Genomic DNA, 20355 nt, shown 5'->3' with positions numbered 1-20355 from the left:
GCCAATGCAGTCATCAATGTAGCAGAGGAAGAGGTGGGGAGTGGTGCTGGTGTAATTACGGAAGATGGACTGTTCTACGTAGCCAACAAAGAGACAGGCATAGCTGGGGCCCATACGTGTGCCCATGGTTATCCCTTTGGTCTGGAGGAAGTGGGAGGATTCGAAGGAGAAATTGTTAAGGGTGAGGACCAGTTCAGCCAAACGAATGAGAGTGTCGGTGGAAGGGTACTGTTGGGGATGTCAGGAGAGGAAGAAACGGAGGGCTTGGAGGCCCTGGTCATGGCGGATGGAAGTGTAGAGGGACTGGATATCCATGGTGAAGATGAGGCATTGGGGAGGTGGGAGGGCGTGGGTGGTGTCTCGAACGTATGTGGGGAGTTCCTGGACTAGGGTGAGTTAGCTGCAAAGCGAGATTAGACAGGCTCAGGTTGTTTTCCTTACAGCAAAGAAGGCTCCGGGGTTCTGATCGAGACATACAAAGTTATGAGCAGAAGATACAAAGGAGATCAGGGGAAACCTACTCCCTTAGTAGAGGGGTCAACATTTAGAGGGCAAAATTTAAAAGGTGAGGAGCAGGAGGTTTAGATGGGATTTGATGAAAACTCTTTTCACCCAGAGGGTAAATGAGTATCTGGAATTCACTGCCTAAAAGGATGGTAGGGGTGGGAATCATTAAGACACTTAAGGAATGTTTAGGTGAGCAGTTGAAATGCCACAACATATGAGGCTATGTGGCAACTGCTGGAGAATGGGATTAGAATAGACAAATGTTTGATGACCTGCATAGGCACAATGGATCGAAGGGCCTCTTTCCAAAAGCTCTACAATTCAATAATATAAGAATTATGGTTCAATCTACATTACCCTACTACCTTGAGTATTTTGTTTTCTCTCACATACTTTAAACCCAATTGTCATCCGTATCAGCACAGAATTCAAACAAGGACGAAATAGAGAGGAAGATATGATTTTACAGAATCCAAGTTCACAACTGTCTATGCATATAACCAGGGAGAAACTCTCCTATTAACGAGTAAATGAGGATCACAGAATCATAGAACTGTACCGCACAGGAGGAGGCTATTGGATGCGCCATTCCTGTGCTGACTCTGAAAGAATTATCAAATTATTCCCACTTTCCCTTCAGCTTTTCATTTTCACATTTGGGATCAATTGGCCTTGAACTGGCTCGGAAAATTGAGTGGAGGTCATTTTTTGGCATCACGAGGTAACATAAGTCTTGTTGATATGTAATGTTGCTCTAACAGGGCTGGGGGGGAGATTACTGCAAACAGGCAAACAGAACTCATCTTTATTCACACTGGGAACTCAGGTCAACTGCACCTTACCTGCATCACACAATAAATATTTTAGCAACCAAAACACACTGTAGCGATTTGTCATTGAGTATTTGACTTGTCTAAAGAAGAGTTTTGTCGTAGCAGGTTCAATGATATCCATTGGATCATGAAGCAACATCAACCAATCTTGAGGATGGTGCTTTACCCCAGATCCTTAACAGCGTTGTTACTTTGAAAAGCAAAGGGGTCAGTTGTTGTTGTTCTTGTTGGTAATCCACCAGGATGCTATGGACAGGACAGATAAGAAAATAAGAATTTACCAAATAGAAATTGAAGCAGTTTTGAATCTTCTTGGCCATTTAACATGACTGATTTCTTTTTAGCTGAACTGCACATTCTTACACTATTCCCAAATCCCTTCAATTCCTTAGTACTCAAAGATCTATCAACCTTTGTCTTGGATATAGCCAAGAATGGCTGTCTGGGCTCAGAAATTACAGAAACTTATAACATTTGAGCAAAGAAATACTCTTCTCGTTAAAAAGCCAAACAGCTTATTCTGAGATTACCGTCCCCAACCATTCTAGAATTACTAGATTCTAGATTGCGTTCTAGCCAGAAGAATCATTTTCTTCCCTGAAAACAGAATAAAACAGAATTTTTACCACAAATTACAGATGGAACAGTATTTATATCTCCTCGCCCAGTCATCCTCTCAAGATCCTTAATCAAACTGGAATGAGTTTTTGTTTTCACTCATTAAGGGGAAGTGGGCTTTACTGGCTGGGTCAGTGTGTGTGTTGGCTGAGAAGGACACCTTGTCTCATTCCACTAACGATATCCTTAGAATTCTGCAAATTTGGTTTTCTCTTTGAATAATTGTCCAATTCTTATTTGTAAAGTAAGAAGTGAATCTTTGCAATAACTCAATCAGTTTAGAAACTAAAGATGTTTGGCTTGGAATCACCAGCTGACGAAAAATGTAATATGACCAAGTGTAGAATGAACTTGGCAGCTTTGAGTCTAAGCACCAGCTGGTGATTCTCTTCCTCAGTAAGAGTCTGTCCAAGTAATGGTACTTGGGATATGTTAAAGTGGCTATCTCACTGATACAGTTAGAAATCAGAATGGAACAGGAACATTTAGTTTAGCTTTTAGAGGTGGTAGGAATGTAATGCGGAGAGGTACAGTTTGAGAAAGGCACTTACACTCTCTAGGAGCACTGAGTTCTTGACATGGGTAACAGGAATAGGTCAAGGAGTGGCTGGTGATTGTGCCACAGGATGTGGAATTCTACTCTGACTTTCCCTTTTTCAATGAAAGGTGAATATGGGAGAAGATTGAGGGAAGAATGCAGTCAACCTTTTGTGCATAGTACATGCATAAAGCTTATTGTGTGTTATTGGTTACATAGTCACAGCCAACTTTGAACACTCTGTCACCCATTGAGTAGGAAAAACAAAAGATTTAAGCAACTGTTTAATCATTCTATTTCGTGCGTCTTATTGCACCACATTATGTGAGTCACGAAAGGAAAGGAATTTATCCTCTTAGTTCCTGGTTCTGGACATTTCCAAGACCCTGTTCCTTTCTCATGAGTTGCTTTACTGTAGAGAGCTTACAAAGACTTGCCCAATGTCACTGCCATCTGCTCTATAACTGAGTTGAACCCACTGAAGTGTGAAAAAGATGCAAGGCCACAGATCATCACATTGGTCCATCTGACTGGATCCAGTTTGACTTGTGCAATTTTGAGACTTTTCGTTGCGCTGGTACAGTGTAGTACCAATTTCTTAAGAGTTTTGCATTTGTGAACTGAACGTAAGTATGCAAGGGAAAGGAAAATATTAGGAACTGTCAGGGAGATTGGTATTTTGAAATCAGAATATTACAGTGTAGAATTATGTAAATGTGGCTTGCCCATTGTTACAGATTTTGTTTTTAAACTGGCCTGCTTACGTGCTGTTGAAAAGATTAGATAAATATAGAAACTACCTTTAAAGGAAAACAGTGCCTCAGGTGATCTTCACAGGCTATAATTGGAAACACAAATTGGATTCCACCACCCTGAGTTGTAATTCTAGCTGTATCAAACAGCCTCCTCCCACCCTATGACCATATCTTTTTCTCCATTGTGATTATGCGCTACCAGAAGGATGGCATAAGCAGATTCAATTATAACTTGCAAAAACAGAAGAAGGGAAACACTTAAAGGGAAATGGGTTTTCAGGGAGAAAGAACTCATAAGATATTTTCACAAAGAAACACCATGGGTTGTATAATTCTTCCAGAATGAAAGTGGGGGGGGGGGGGTCATTCTCTAAAATCTGTACAGAAAACAATAGGGCTTTTGAAAACATTTAATATAAAACTTCTTCAGAAATGATAATATGGTTTTACACAGAATGTTCTGACCTATTAAAGATTAAGAATGCTATGAATCAGAGTTATAAACCTATTCTCACTCTACAGAGATTTCTGTTTGAGGAGGAAGAAAAAATCCTAATTTTGATACCAAATCTCTTAATTTGTAAGAGTTTTTTTACTGCTAGTTAACAAGAAGGTGATGTTAGTAACCCACGGCTGATGCTTGCTGCTGAATATGATCACAAATTTCTATTTATTTTCATGATCATTGACCCTTAACCACAAATACCTTGTCTCCTGTCACTGCTGCTGTAGCCATGCTATACAGCTCTGGGCATACCTGCTGCTGTGTCAATAAGGATTGCCTGGCTTAGAATCAGCCTAAGCATTAGTCCAACTCGCTAATAAATACTGTTATTTCAGCCTCAGCCATATATATATATCATAGAATCCCTACAATGTGGAAACAGGCCATGTTGACCCAACAAGTCCACATCGACCCAGTGTTCACTGAGGAGAGGCATATGATAAATGGTAAGGTTAGAGATAGAAGTTTGTTTACTCTGGATCACGTTGACATAAGGAGGGAGGATATGTTGGGTGGGCTAAAGGTGGACAAATTCCCAGGATCAGATGGGATCTATCCCAGGTTGCAGAGGGAGGCGAGAGAGGAAATAGCTGGGGCCCTGACAGATATCTTTGTAGCATCCTTAAACACAGGTGAAGTTCCAGAGAACTGGAGGGTTGCTCATGTTGTCCCCCTGTTCAAGAAGGGTAGTAGGTATATTCCAGGTAACTACAGACCAGTGAGTCTTTTGTCAGTGGTGGGAAAGTTGCTGGAGAAGGTACTGAGGGATAGGATCTATTTATGTTTGGAAAAGAATGGGCTTATCAGTGATAGGCAACATGGTTTTGTGGTGGGGAGATCATGCTTTACCAACTTAATAGAGTTCTTTGAGGAAGTGACCAAGTTGATAGATGAAGGAAGGGCTGTAGATGTCATATACATGAACTTTAGTAGGGCATTTGATAAGATTCCCCATGGTAAACTAATGGAAAAAGTGAAGTCACATGATGTGCAAGCTATTCTAGCTAGGTGGATAAAGAACTGGTTGAGCAACAGGACACAGAGAGTAGTAGTTGAAGGGAGTTTCTCAAAATGGAGAAAGGTGACCAATGGTGTTCCACAGGGATCAGTGCTGGGGCCACTGTTGTTTGTGATATACATAAATGATGTGGAAAAAGGCATTGGTGGTCTGATCAGTAAGTTTGTAGATGACACAAAGATTGGTGGAGTAACAGAAAGCATAGGGGACTGTCAAAGAATACAGGAGAATATAGATCGACAGGAGAGTTGGGCGGAGAAGTGGCAGATGGAGTTCAATCCATGAGGTGATGCATTCTGGAAGTCTAATTCTAGAGCAAACTATACTGTAAACGGAAGAGGCTTGGGAAAACTTGATGAGCAGAGAGATCTGAGAGGTCAGGTCCATTGTACCCTGAAGGTGGCAACACAGGTGGATAGAGTGGTCAAGAAGGCACATGGTATGTCTGCCTTCATCGAACGAGGTATTGAGTATAAGAGCTGGCAGGTCATGTTAAAATTATACAAGGCATTGCTTCGGCCGCATTTAGAAACTGTGTACAGTTCTGGGTCACCACATTACCAAAAGGATGTGGATGCTTTGGAGAGGGTGCAGAGAAGGTTTATGAGGATGTTGCCTGGTATGGAAAATTTAGATTAGATTAGATTACTTACAGTGTGGAAACAGGCCCTTCGGCCCAACAAGTCCACACCGCCCCGCCGAAGTGCAACCCACCCATACCCCTACATGTACCCCTTACCTAACACACAGGCAATTTAGCATGGCCAATTCACCTAACCTGCATATCTTTGGACTGTGGGAGGAAACCAGAGCACCCGGAGGAAACCCACGCAGACACAGGGAGAACGTGCAAACTCCACACAGTCAGTCGCCTGAGGCGGGAATTGAACCCGGGTCTCTGGCGCTGTGAGGCAGCAGTGCTAACCACTGTGCCACCGTACCGCTAGGTGCTAGCTACGAAGAGAGGTTGAGTAGGTTAGGATTGTTTTCATTAGAAAAAAGGACATTATGGGGGGATCTGATTGAGGTCTACGAAATCATGAAGGGTATAGCCAGGGTAGATAGAGATAATCTTTTTCCCAGGGTGAGGGATTTAATAACGAGCGGTCATGTGTTCAAGTTGAGAGGAGAAAAGTTTAAGGGGGATACACGCAGAAAGTACTTTACACAGAGGGTGGTAGGTGCCTGGAACGCGTTGCCAACAGAGTTAGTAGAGGCAGGCACAGTAAATTCATTTAAGGTGCGTCTGGACAGATGCATGAGTAGGTGGGGAGCAGAGGGATACAGATGCTTAGGAATTGGGCGATAGGTTTAGATAGTGGATTTGGATCAGTACAGGTTTGGAGGGCTGAAGGGCCTTTTTTTCCTGGGCAGTAAATTTTCTTTGTTCTTTGTTCTTTGACTCTCCGAAGAGTAACCCACCCAGACCCATTCCTCTACCCTATTATCCTACATTTGGCCCTGACTAATGCACCTAACCTACACATCCTTGAACATTACAGATAGTTTAGCATGGCCAGTTCATCTAACCTGCACGCCTTTAGACTGTGGGAGGAAACACAAGTACCCAGAGGAAACCCATGGAGTGGTCAATGCTAACCAGCTTCTTGGAGAAAGCTCTGGTTATACTAGTTATCATTTAGTTATTACAGGAGGCCATTCACCTGCGCTGAGCGTGTGCTGGATTTGAGATTACTTTCAAATCAATCACTCCCAGAGGCTCAGTGTTTAAATGGGTACCATGGTTCTGTGACAAAATGGGGTGCCCGCTTGCCCTCCTTTGTAATAGCGCCCAGCCCTTTATGCCCAGCTGGGGGGGGAAGGGCAACCGAGGCATGGTTAGATATCTCAGCCTAAAGATGGCACCACTAACCATGTGGCACTCCCTCAATTGTTCTGCATTAATCGACAGAGGGGTTTCCTTTAATCCAGAATTCACCCTTCTGGCTGTCCTGAACATGCCTCAGCATTGAACCCCATTGAATGATCTGTCCTTACCAGGAAGTAACATGGTTGTCATTAGTTCTGGTGTCTCCAGGAAGTCCACATTGTTCCTCTGGAAGTTCTTGCTGTAGTTTGCTTGCAAGTGGCTGAGGGTTTCAACACAGTGAGTTAGCATTTCATGAATCATTCAGAAAGGTACAGGTTTTACAGGTATGCAAAGTAAATCATGCATTTACAAAGCAGAGGCATTGCCTCATCTGGACTTCCAGAAATTGGAGTTGTGTCCCAATAATAAATATGATGCAGTGTACCGGTTATCATGTTTGCCTTACAAGTGAAACACTCTCTGGATCGAAATTGGTCAAAAGCAGCAAATCTGGTTGGCTACCCTGGTTGGATGCCAACCCAAAGGTTTCATTATTTGACCTCCTCCTGACCCAGCCACCATGTCCAGTCTAACAGCTGTCATTTTTACCCTTTATCCAATATTATTAAAATTTGACAAACAAAAATGAAAAAAAAAGAGAATACACATTTGGAAAACATCTCGGATCTTTGTTGGCACGATCAGTACAACCTGACAGGCTTTTAAACAAATCATTTAAAAAATCAGTAACAACCAAAGCTGATCCTACCTCCTCCATGAACTTCTGTCCTGCCAGAACTCATAGATTATGAAGCAGGTTTCATTGCCCAGCTTCTGAACTGAGATGCTGCATAGGAAAGAACATTTCAAGTATCAAACTAACACAAGGCACCAACGCTCTTTATAAAATACACACAAAGGTCCCTCCTTTAATGAAATTGTGGCTATGAATGTCTTCAGTTGTAAGTTCATTATAGTTGCTGATTTCAGCTTGAGTTAGCATATGTAGACTTCAGAGAAGTCCAGTTATGTGTGCTGTTGCTATGTGAGCTTCTTCCTACCCTACATCATCTAATCTTACCAGCCGTTCCCTTTTCACTCATGTATTTGGCTGGATTCCCCCTTAGCTAGAGGTACAGTGGGTAGTGTCCCTATCTCCGAGGGTCTGGGTCCAAACCCCATACCAGAACTCAAAGACCAAGAAGGTGCGTAGATAATGCAGCCAAACAGATTGAGTCTTGATTAGACAATCCTCCCAACACATATCAATGGCAGGCAGTAAAAAAGGGGAGAACTCCTAAGCTGCTGTGTGAGGCCGAAAATGATGCAGGCTCCACTCTGACCATCCACTGCTCCAGACTACTCCATACAGATCCCCCATGGAGAGGATTCAGATGAGATTTACCAGGATGCTGCCAGGTATAGAAGGTTTGAGTTATAAAGAAAGGCTGGGACATTTTTCACTGGAGTGTAGGGAGTTGAGAGGTGACTTTATAGAAGTTTATAAAATCACGAGGGGTACAGATTGGTTAATTTTAAGTTAAGTTTCTTTTCTCCATGGATGTGGGATTTCAAGATGAGGAGGCACATTATTAAGGGGAAAGAGATTTAAAAAGACATGAGGGGCAAATGTTTTCCACAGAGAATGGTTTATGTGTGGAATAAACTTCCTGAGGAAGTGGTGGATGTGGGCACAATTATGTTTAAAAGACATTTGGATAGGTACATGACTAGGAAAGATTTGGAAGGAAATGGGCCAGACACAGATAGGTGGGACTAGTTTATTTTGGGATTATGTTCAGCATGGACTGGTTGGAGCAAAGGGTCTGTTTCCGTGCTGTATGACTCTATGTGCATGTGGTCACAGCAACACCTTATGGCTCATGAGTTCCACAATCTCACCACTCTTTAGGTAAAAAGATTTTTTTTAATCTCATCTGCTTATTGAATTGAATTGTAACACTCCGATTTATGGTCTCCAGTTTGGTCTCCCCAACAATCAACCTCACAACTTTGGATTAGTGAAAGATAGAAGAAGCAACCAGGGCATCAATAATATATTCAATGTGTTTTATTGTGTTCAGATGATTATAAAATGTCTCTAGGTTAAACTAGAATGGCAGCCAGCTTCTCAATGTTCCCTGGGATTCCCATGGTGTAATGACAATGTGAGTGAGGAGGTTCAGGTTCACATCTCACCTGCTCAGGACCTCTGTATTAACTCTCTGAATAGGTTTGTTAAAAAAAACAAACCTATTCAGATGGTCTCCCTCACTACCTGAGGGAGACCATCAATGGAGAACTAGCTTCTTGGGAGTAGCTTCCTAGTAACTGAAGAAAAACAGCCAGAAAAATAAAAAGAAGCACACAAGGATTGATGCACGGCAGTGACATCGTAAATGGATGACATTCGTCCAGAACATCAAATCTTGAGGTTCTTATCTTTTTGTGTATAATAGTGAGATCCTGCACTGTTTAAACACTGTCGCTAGGTGACGGGTGAACATTTAGCACAAACAGAGTATCTGACTTACTGCAAGCTGCCACTCTGACTGGAGGCCAACTCCACATATTGTTTCAGAGCAAGACGGAACTCCTCCACTTCCTCCTCCAGCACTGACATCTGCCGCTGCACTACCAAGATGTGCTGCATGAGAGACAGGAAAGGCAAGAGTTATATATTTTGTACATCTCTGAGCAAGGCAGAGGTGACACTGGTTCCCAAGTGCATGGCAAGTTTATTCACAAACGCTTTAAAATATCTCTGCCACCAAGAGTCCATCAGACCAATAGACATAGAAGTAGAAATTAGGCCATTCAGCCCATCAAGTCTGCTCCACCATTCAATCATGGCTGATAAGTTTCTCAACCTCTTTCTCCTGCTTTCTCCCCCTTGATCTCCTTGATACTTAAGAACCTATCTATCTCTGTCTTAAATATACTCAATGACATGGCCTCTGCAGCCTTCTGTGGCAATGAATTAAAATCCATTAAAGTCCACTGCACCATCCTTACCCAACTCTCACTTCTGGTTGTCTCTGTGGCTTTGCTCTGAATCCACACTCAGGCATAACCAATCAAGCACAGTGAGCATAGTTCAGACTCATTTAATCAAACAGGGAATATTTGAGGACCACAGATAAAGTTACGGTGATTTTAAAGCTATAGTGTAGACAGATCTGTAGAAGATCACTGAATAATTTGAAGGAGAAGACAGATATTTATGTAGTAATGGCTTAAAGAGTTATGGGGAGTAGTCAGGACAATGGACTTGTGGGCGAAATGAGATCAATCATGATAGTGTTAAATGGCACCGCAGGCTCATGGGGCTCAATTGTCTACTCCTGCTCCTAGTTCTTATAAGCCTGATTGGAGTGTTTGTGGAATGGGGGTCATGAGTTGAAGTGCCAACTTCAGGGGACTAGTCCCCTGGCTGTCAGGTTGTTCAGGCACAGTGAACAGAGGGAATGGCAGGAGTGGAATTTGTCTTTCCTGTAATGATAAGGGGTTGCTCATGTTTCATTGTTTCAATTGAACAGATCAGACTGGCTTTGTGGCAGGTTTGCATTTCTCTGTGTCTGAGGTTTCCTCTGTGATCTGTGGTCCCACCAACAGTTCCATTTTAATGGTTCATGTAGGAATGGATGTGGAAAATAAAACCCAAAGTGTGACTGGGTTTGTGCGTAAATCTTAAACTGATCGTGGTGAATCATAAACCAGGTAAAAGACTGGGACATAGTCCATTTATGTTTCAAATTTTAGGAGCTATAATCTGCCCAGAATGTGTCAATATTAATGGCATTAAAGCTTCTTAACTTGACTTCCTGTATTCTTTTATTTTGTTTGTATCTTAAGGAAACTTTAGCACTTTAGGAAGCAGAATTTGTTGAAGAAGCTGAGATCTTTGGGATAGTACAGAGTGATGCATGGGAAGTTGCAAAACTGGGGCACTATAGCACTACTACTGGCAGGAGGAGTGTAATTGCAGCATGACATATTTACATAGGTAGACTCCATTCTAAATGAAAATGTGTCTTCGCATTTAGCTTTCGATGTAGATATTTACTTTGAAAATCTTTCGTGATTTCCCAGCATTGTTTGATTAATTAATTTCATTTATTAATTAGTTCAATTTTAAACACCAACATTGGATTTAGTTCCTAGTATTGTTCAGTGTAACTGATGTCCTGACATGTTTCTGGATGTGAGATTATCCTGAGCTGTCATATTTCAACAGATAAGAATGGAAACATTACTGGAAAGCTTGCTTTACCTCTTGTCTGATATCTATTAAGGTTTAATGAGAGAATGCAGAGGTAACTTGTGTCTCATTAATTTACTGATGAGTTAACTACTGAATTTAGCACTTTGTAGTCTTTCCAGAATATCAGAATGAAATCACCCATATCCATTTGATATTTATCCATCTGGAAGGATAAGGGCAGCAAACACATGGGAACGTCACCAACTATGTTATCTTCCAAGCCCATCCTGAATTAAGAGCCATATCACCGCCTCATTGTTTCTGAATCACAATCCTTGGGCTCATTTTCATATTGCTGCATCTACACCATGTGCTATACAATTCTTCAAGAAGGAAGCTCACCCCAACCAACTTGAGGGCAGTTGGGATGAGCAAGAAATGCTGTTTGAGCCAGCAATGCCCATATCCTGGGAGTGTCTTTCCCATAGCTTGATTCTTTTATGGCATCATTACCTAACTTGTACTGAACATTGTGCAAACCTGCTCCTGCATATTCAAATACAGCTATTAGAGTCAAGGTGTTGACATTTTACAGCAACTATAAGGTATTGGTTGTGGAAGGTTGAGTGCAGTGACATTAACTGAAATGAAATCATAAATAATTTATGTCATAGTATTATTTACGCCATTCTGCCCATTGAACCCTTGTTGGCTTTCTGTATAACACGTCAGTCCTATTTCCCTTCTCAGGCCATTTTTTTTCTCCTATCAAGTGCTCGTGCACACAACTAAACTTGTTGCTCTGTCAAATCACCTATGGTTTTTTATTCCATCTATTAACCAGTATCCGAAAATCACTGATTTAAATTGAGTAATATACATGCAAAACCCATTAAAGACGAATCAGACTAACAAGGGTGAGGGATCTTCCCAGGCTGTAACCCTACACATTTCACTCAGTTACTTGTTCAATTTCCTTTTGAAAATCATTTGTTCATCAATATTTTGACTGTTTTGAGCGAAATTCTCATCCCTGGGGATTCCAATGCATTGGCCTTAGGAGGATGCAGGACATTCTGAGACTGTTTTGAAAAATGCATGTGGGATCTTGTGCTTCAAATAAGAGCCCCAAAATTAAGTACTAAAGCAAATATGGTGTGTTGTAGCCCTGCTTAGCCTGTAACTAGAGTATTGCATCCTAATCTGGTCATATTGACTTTTTAAAAAAAAAGTCCTTGAGAGGCCAAAAATGATTTACCAGAATGGTTCCAAGGATGAGGGAGTTTTAGCTTCAAAGCTAGGTTGGAGCAGCTGGGTTGCGTCAAGGAGATGAGCATTTTGTTAGACTTTACAGGTTTGAAATCAATGGAAGCAACACTGTTTACCTTAATGGTATGAGGAGCTAAGGTGCTCAAAAGGGAGGTCAGAAGCTGTTCTGCTGTTCAGAAGGTTGGCGTGGACTTGATGGGCTAAATGGCCTCCACACTCCAGGAATTCTGTGATTCTTATCCTCTCCAAGCCCAGCCAAAAATGCTGAATATTGCAAACAATAAGGTACAAGCACGATCCCTATAGTACACCACTGCACATCTGGCAATGGTCATGCGAAACAGCCTTGTGGTACGACATGATGTCTCCAAAACCAATTTTGCACCCAATTGCCATGAGCAACTTTATCAGTTTCCCTTGTGGGACCTTGCTAAAGGCATTGCTGAAATCAATATAAATTGCATCAATCGGTTCAGAAAAGATTTACAAGGATGTTGCCAGAGTTGGAGGATTTGAGCTGTAGGGATAGGTTGAATAGGCTGGGGCTGTTTTCCCTGGAGCGTCAGAGGCTGAGGGGTGACCTTATAGAGGTTTACAAAATTATGAGGGCCATGGATAGGATAAATAGGCAAGGTCTTTTCCCTGGGATCAGGGAGTCCAGAACTAGAGGGCATAGGTTTAGGGTGAGAGGGGAAAGATATATAAGAGACCTAAGGGGCAACTTTTTCACGCAGATGGTAGTACATGTATGGAATGAGCTGCCAGAGGATGTGGTGGAGGCTGGTACAATTGCAACATTTAAGAGGCATTTGGATGGGTATACGAATAGGAAGGGTTTGGAGGGATATGAGGCGGGTGCTGGCAGGTGGGATTAGATTGGGTTGGGATATCTGGTCGGCATGGACAGGTTGGACCGAAGGGTCTGTTTCCATGCTGTACATCTCTATGACTCTATGACTCTATCTACTGCTAAGCAAAGCACCGATATCCATGAAGCATTCACCTCAGCCTTTGGATTACTAATCCAGTGACACTTCCACTTTGTCAATAACTCCCTTTAATCCTGGACACCACAATTGTAAATGTTTGATTTAGATATCAAACCCATATTCAGCCTTATTAATAAAAGAGCACCAATCTTCAATACATCAAGAAATACCCTTTAGTTTCAATAAACCACCCTGCTCTTCTGCTAACATTTCTGAAGAAGTCACACTGGACTCAAAACATTAACTCTATTAACAGACATTACCAAGCTTGTGGAGTTTCTCCAGGTTTCTCTGTGTTTGTTTCAGAATTCCATCATCTGCAATATTTTCCTTTTACTTTATGAGAAATTTTTTTAAAATGGAAAAATTATAAAATTGCATTCTATTACATCGCTCCATCACACTGAATCACGAAGATTTTGTGATTATGCAAATAAATGTTTTCAGAAACCTGAACTGTAACTTAATCTGTGCATTTTCAGCTCAATTTCCTGATTTTTACCTAAAGCAAAGACTTTAACTCAGAATGAATGACCTTAAACTGGTGGCTGAAGACTTTGGTGAGCAGATCCAATTATCTGTACCCTACAATTCCATCTCACTTAAAAGATTTCCCACCTGCGACTGCACTGAGGCTTCAACTCATGTTTTACAATTGTCAGCAATGTTGTGAATAAAATACCATAGGAGCTGATAATCATTTCATGCTCACCAGGCTTTTAATCAGAGTCCTGCAGTACAACATCCTCACTAACACCTGCTGTGAATATAGTTGCTATGCTATAATTCCATCCTGCCGTCTAACAAAATGCATATCTGCTTTTTTGAACAGCTCAAATTTGCATTTGTGAAATCAGAGGATAGTTACAGTACAGAAGGAGGCCACTCACTCCATGATGTCTGTGTTGGCCCTCTCCGACAGCAATTCAGTTTGTTCTACTCCCTGCTCTTTCTCCATAATCCTGCTACTATCTTCTCTTCAGATAATGATCCAATTCCCCTTTGAAAGTCCTGGTTAAACCTGCCTCCACCGCACTCTCAGACAGTGCAATCCGTGTCCTAAATACTCGCTGTATGACAAAGATTTTCCTCACGTCATCTATGGATCTTCAGTCATTCATCTCACATCGGTGTCTTCTGGTTCTGGAACAATCTGCCAATGGGAACAGTTTCTTACTATCCCCACTGTCCAGACCCCTTATTGTTTTGAAAACCTCAATCAAATCTCCTCTGAACCTTCTGTTCTCTAAAGAACTCCAGCCTCTTCAATCTAGCCTGCTAGTTGGGTTCTCTTACCTTCTTGCCAGGGACCTGGGTTTGATTCCAACCTCGGGTGACTGACTGCATGGAGTTTGCACATTCTCCTTGTGTCTGTGTGGAATTCCTCTGGGTGCTCCAGTTTCCTCTCACAATCTAAAGATGTGCAGGTTAGGTGAGTTAGCCATGGTAAATTACCCATAGAGTGTTCAGGGATGTGTAGGTGAGGTGGGTTATCCATGGTAATTGTGGGGTCACTGGGATATGGTAGGGGGTGGGTCTGAGTGGGGTGTTCTTCAGAGGGTCAGTGTGGACTTGATGGGCTGAATGGCCTGCTTCCACACCAGCCAATGGAAACAGTTATTTCTTGTCTGCTTTATCCAGATTTGTCATAATCTTGTTCACCTTGAATAAATCTCATCTCCTCCAAGGAAAAGCCCCAGCTTTTACAACCCTCTTGAAAATATTTCGCTGTTCCTTCACTGTCACTTGGTCAAAATCTTTGAACTCCCTCCCTAACAATATTGCGAGTCTCCCTATACCAATGGACAGCAACGGTTCAAGAGGACAGCTCACCACTGCTTGAAGGGTTAACTAGGGATGGGCAATAAACGCTGGTCCAGCCAGCAAAGTCCATATCCCATGAACGATCAAAGAAAAGTCTTGTTCGCTCATTCCTGAACACCAACTTGACCAGCTTTTAATGAGTAACCACCCAACTTTATTGAGCTAAGACTATAAGGTGAACTTTATTGTTTTTTTTTCTAGCTTTATATTCTGTGTTTTGGTTTAGTTTCTGCATTTTAAGATGGCGCTGGAGACTGGCGTCATTAAACAAACACTTTTCACTGTATTTGTAATAAACACACAAGACAATAAATCAAAACAAATCAAAGATCACGTTATGCCAACTGAGTCTGTCAGGTCTGAGGTTTGTGTGGGTACCTGCTGGTGATAGCTTAGGATTTATCTCCATAACTATCACATTCATGTTTCACATGCTGCATTTTAACGTGACTAAATTTAGTGCCTTCCTGTAACTCCACAAATCTTTGCCTCTCTTGTGAATTCCATACATTTGGTTCAGTTCAGGGGCAGATTGGTCCTGCCTTTACATGTTGACATATTTCTAGAACTTTCCGTCAGACAACATCAGCGAATCTATAAAACGAGCTTCTTGAAGTCAGCCGCTTTCGCTGTAGACTTACAGAATTAGTGGTTTCCTCAATGACTTCTTCCTTTAAGGGCTCCAGTCTCGGAGTCTACAGTAAACATAATAAAAAGGTTTCGCTTATTAATCAGTTAAACATAAGGCTCAGTGAAACTTCGTACATAACCTGCTGAGAGAATGCAGTGTTATCTACTTTGAACGCATCAAACATCTCATAACAGCTGCCAAATGAACTTCAGCACTCAGTCACAGGATTCACCACATTTGTTTAACAAGCTAAATCTTTGTTAACACTCCTTCTTCCCACCTTCAATTAATCAGCTAATTTTTCGAACATAATTATGGGGTGAGGGTGTTGCTGGTTAGGCCAGCGTTTATGTACAACCCAGAGGGGAGTTGAGAGTCAACCAAATTGCTGTGAGTCTGGAGTCACATGTAGGCTTAATGAGGAAAGCAGTTTCCTTTCCCAAAGGGCATCGGTGAACCAACTGGGGTTGTCCAATAATGATTCTTAAAAGATATTTTGATTGAAATGAAATTCCACCAATAGTTCGGTGGGATGTGAACCTGGGTCGCTGAATTGATAATATCACAAGGTCATCACCTCCCCTCTTGATGAGAAATCAGGTCAATCCCAAGCCTACAGTTTGGATCAAGAGCTCATGTGATACAGTGGGATGTCCCTATCTCTGAGCCAGGAGGCCTGTGGGCGGCACGGTGGCACAGTGGTTAGCATTGCTGCCTCACAGCGCCAGAGACCCAGGTTCAATTCCTGCCTCAGGTGACTGACTGTGTGGAGTTTGCACGTTCTCCCCGTGTCTGCGTGGGTTTCCTCTGGGTGCTCCGGTTTCCTCCCACAGTCCAAAGATGTGCAGGTCAGGTGAATTGGCCATGCTAAATTGTCCGTAGTGTTAGGTAAGGGGTAAATGTAGGGGTGTGGGTGGCTTGCGCTTCGGCGGGTCAGTGTGGACTTGTTGGGCCGAAGGGCCTGTTTCCACACTGTAATGTAATCTAATTTAATCCCTCCTGTTCCACAGGTGTGTAATAACATCTTTGAAAGGTTTATTTGGAGCATAGCCTGAGATATAGAGTCATACAGTACAGAATCAGACCCTTTGGTTCAACCAGTCAACGCCATGTTCCCAAACTAAACTAAACTGCTTGCGCCTCCAAACCTTTCCTATTCATGTGCTTATCCAAATGTCTTTTAAATGTTGTAACTGGACCTGCATCCACCACTTCCTCTGGCAGTTCATTCCACAGGCAAATCATTCTCGGTGTAAAAAAGCTGCTCTTCATGTCCATTTTAAATCTTTCTCGTCTCGCCTTAAAAATATGCCCCCCCCCAGTCTTGAAACCCCCTTCCTTAGGGAAAGGACCTTTGCTATTCACCTTACCTATACCCTTCATTATCTTATAAACCTCCATAAAGTCACCCCTCAACCTCCTGCAGTGATCAGGTATCATCTACTCAGACCCAGCCCTATCTCAAACCTGTTTCAGCTACATGTCATTAGATCACAGTTTCTCTGTAATTCAATCCTACTGGCTTGTCTGAGTTCCTTATCTGTTAATACCCTTACCAAACAAAGCAATTTCTATCTGAAACTTAAAAGGTTCCATTGATTCAGCAGCCACTTCCTTTTGGTGGAGCAAATTCCAGATTCCTACTCGGCACCCCGATTTTATTGCTAAACAACCTCATCCTAAAATGATGACTTCTTGTGCTGGGGAATGCCCCTCTTCCACCCACACAAAAGGATATAAATTCTCTTTGTCCACCCTACCTTATATCACGGTAACCATCTCATTGGTTACCCCCTCAGTTGCCCCTTAGATATAGAGTCATAACTTCCCAGACATAGCAAGTCATTTGACTGATGAGTCAGTTTAAGTACATTGGTGTCTGTAACACTATAATCAAAACAATGGAACACAAAATAAGTGCACATTGTCCTTTCATACAAAGCTCTGAAAAGTGGTCTCTGGCCAAACTACTCTTTCCTAACATGGTGCTTTCCTTGAGTAACTATATTTATCCTCCATCCTCTGACTCTTAGAATAAAAAAATCGTTAGAATCCCCAGTGGCAAGGAGTTTGGCACGGTGGCTCAGTGGTTAGCACTGCTGCCTCACAGCACCAGGGACCCGGGTTTGATTCCACCCTCGGACGACTGCGTGAAGTTTTTACATTCTCCCCATGTCTATGCGGGTTCCCTCCAGGTGCTCTGGTTTCCTCCCACAATCCAAAGATATGCAGGTTCGGGTGGATTGGCCATGCTACATTGGCCTTAGTGTTCAGGGATGTTCAAAGTTTGTGCGAAGATTTGTAGCTCGGGTGCTCGTTGTTGTGGTTCTGTTCGCCGAGCTGGAAGTTTTTGTTGCAAACATTTCATCCCCTGGCTAGGCGACATCATCAGTGCTTGGGAGCCTCCTGCGAAGCGCTTCTTTGATGTTTCCTCCGGTGTTTATAGTGGTCTGTCCCTGCCGCTTCCGGTTGCTATATAGTGTTTTGTGCAGTCCTTGCATGGTATTTTGTACACTACATTCGTCTTGCTCATGTTGGGTATCGGGTCCTTCGTTCTGGTGAGTTGTTGTCTGAGCGTGGCTGTTGGTTTGTGTGCCGTTATGAGTCCTAGGGGTCGCAGTAGTCTGGCTGTCAGTTCTGACAGGTTAGGTGGATTAACCATGGGGAATGCTGGGATGATGCTTCTCTTTGGAGGGTCAGTGGGTACTTGATGTGCTGAATAGCCTCTATCTGCACTATAGGAATTTTATCAATATCCTACTGCTGTCTTTTGGAGCCCGCTGTGTGCCTGTGGCTATTGCGGTTCCAAATTGCAGCCTTTCAAAAAGTACCACATTGACTGGAAACCACAAATAAGAAGAAAGAAAACAATTGGATTGTCTTCCCTTTTGAAGAAGCATTGAATGCATCAGGGACATTCAGGTTAGGTGGATAAGTCATGGGAAATGCAGGGTCACAGGGACAGGGTAGATGGGTGGGTGTGGGTAGGATGTTCTTCAGAGAGTTGGTATGGACTTGAAGGGCCAAATGGCCTGATTCTATGAATGACAGCTTTGTACCTTGCACTCCAACCTGTCAATCAGCTGCTGCAATCTGTTAACCTGAGTCACCCACTGACTCTCTGGTTCCACACAGACACCTAGAACAAGGAAGAAAGAATCATTCAGAAGGTCATTCTGGTTACAGTCTTTTCATAAACGCTTTGTTTGGCCATGAGTAAAGTCCACAGTTGTAAAATCTCAATGCTGTATTCCTCTCAAAACTGCCCACTGAACCATCAATTTATCTCCCTCTAAATCCCACAAAGACTGAATCGAATTGAACCCCTGTTCCATTTTCTAAGTGTTTATGTAATTTTATTTTGAATTCAGTTCACATAATTCTGTCATATTTTTTACATCAGTGATAGTGGAAGTGAAGTAGAGTTGGCCACCACCAGCGTGCAGCTGGAACTCAATATGCTGTCGCATGATGCCGTCCAGGAGCTTTTTAAAATTAGTTTTTATTTACTTGTAGTAGTGGGCATTGGTGGTTAAGCCAACATTTCTCATCTGTTCCTAGCTGCCCTTGAGAAGGTGGTGGTGAGCTTCCTTCTTGAACCACTACAGTCCATACACTGTGGGTTGGCCCACAATGCCATTTGGGAGGGAATTCTAGGATTTTGCCCCAGCGATGGTGAAGGAATGACGATATATTTCCAAGGGTTGTGAAGAAGGTGTTTGCCTTTATTGGTCAGTGCATTGAATATATTTGCTGGGAGGTTACATTGCAGTTCTACAGGACACTGGCCAGGTCACTTTTGGAATACTGTGTGCAATTCTGGTCTCCCCGTTGTAGGAAGTATGTTGTGAAACTTGAAAGGGTTCAGAGAAGATTTACAAGGATGTTGCCAGGGTTGGAGGGAGAGGCTGAACAGACCGGAACATCAGAGGCTGAGGGGTGACCTTACAAAGGTTTATAAAATCATGAGGGACATGGGTAGACAAGGTCTTTTCCCCAGAGTAGGGAAGTCTAAAGCTAGAGGGCATAGGTTAAGATGAGAGGGGAAAGACTTAAAAGGGGCAACTTTTTCATGCAGAGGATGGTGAGTGTTTGGAATGAGCTGCCAAAGAAAGTGGTGGAGGCTGGTCCAATTACAATATTTAAAAGACACCTGGATGAGTATATGAATAGGAACAGTTTAGAGGGATATGGGCCAAATGCTGGTAAATGGGACTAGTTCAGTTTAGGATATCTGCTCGGCATGGTCGAAGGCTCTGTTTCCGTGCTGCACAGTTGGATGACTCCAAGGGAGAATGGTGAGTGACTTGGAGGGGATCTTGCAAGATGTGGTGTTGCTCTTGTCCTTCTGGATGGAAGTGGTCATGGGTTTGGAAAGCTGATTGCAGATGAGAGACAAGGAGTGACTGAAACCCGGTGTTTGGACAATTCTGGAGGTAATGTTGCAGGAACAGGAGGTGACGCTGTTACAGATGAATGGTCACAACTGGAGAGAGACAAAAATTAAGCCCTACAGAAATATGATCTTGTGACAACAACATTGTCCTGGCTGAAGGAAAGGCTGGATATTTCTGGTCACGAGCTGTTTAGATAAAATAGGAAAGGAAAGAAAAGTATGGGTGGCGTATTGGTTAACAAGAGACAAAAAGGACGTCCCAGAGGATTTAAGGATAGAATTAATTTGGTTTAAGCCAAGGAATTTTTTAAAAAGTGCAATTAGATTGTTTGGTATAATCTATAGATCTTTGAGGAGAAAGTGAGGTATGCAGATACTGGAGATCAGAGCTGAAAATGTGTTGCTGGAAAAGCGCAGCAGGTCAGGCAGCATCCAGGGAACAGGAGAATCGACGTTTC

At 42.5% G+C, this 20355-nt stretch overlaps 1 protein-coding gene across 1 annotated transcript in view; it reads right to left on the bottom strand.

Annotated features, from left to right (window-relative positions):
* Positions 1-316: 316 nt before the first annotated feature.
* The window catches only part of LOC122559921 (N-terminal EF-hand calcium-binding protein 1-like), a 136390-nt gene continuing 116351 nt past the window's right edge, over positions 317-20355 (bottom strand). Inside the window, exons 8-13 of the mRNA XM_043710029.1 lie at positions 18561-18640; positions 15512-15565; positions 9119-9231; positions 7354-7431; positions 6773-6864; positions 317-1586 (exon numbers count right to left, since the gene is read on the bottom strand). Of these exons, the coding sequence (XP_043565964.1) occupies positions 1549-1586; positions 6773-6864; positions 7354-7431; positions 9119-9231; positions 15512-15565; positions 18561-18640 (455 nt within the window). The 3' untranslated portion in view covers positions 317-1548. The remainder of the gene's footprint in view (positions 1587-6772; positions 6865-7353; positions 7432-9118; positions 9232-15511; positions 15566-18560; positions 18641-20355) is intronic.

Source organism: Chiloscyllium plagiosum, chromosome 20 (genome assembly GCF_004010195.1).
Source record: "Chiloscyllium plagiosum isolate BGI_BamShark_2017 chromosome 20, ASM401019v2, whole genome shotgun sequence".
NCBI classification, from domain to species: domain Eukaryota; kingdom Metazoa; phylum Chordata; class Chondrichthyes; order Orectolobiformes; family Hemiscylliidae; genus Chiloscyllium; species Chiloscyllium plagiosum.
This window is presented reverse-complemented; position numbering and strand designations above follow the sequence as displayed.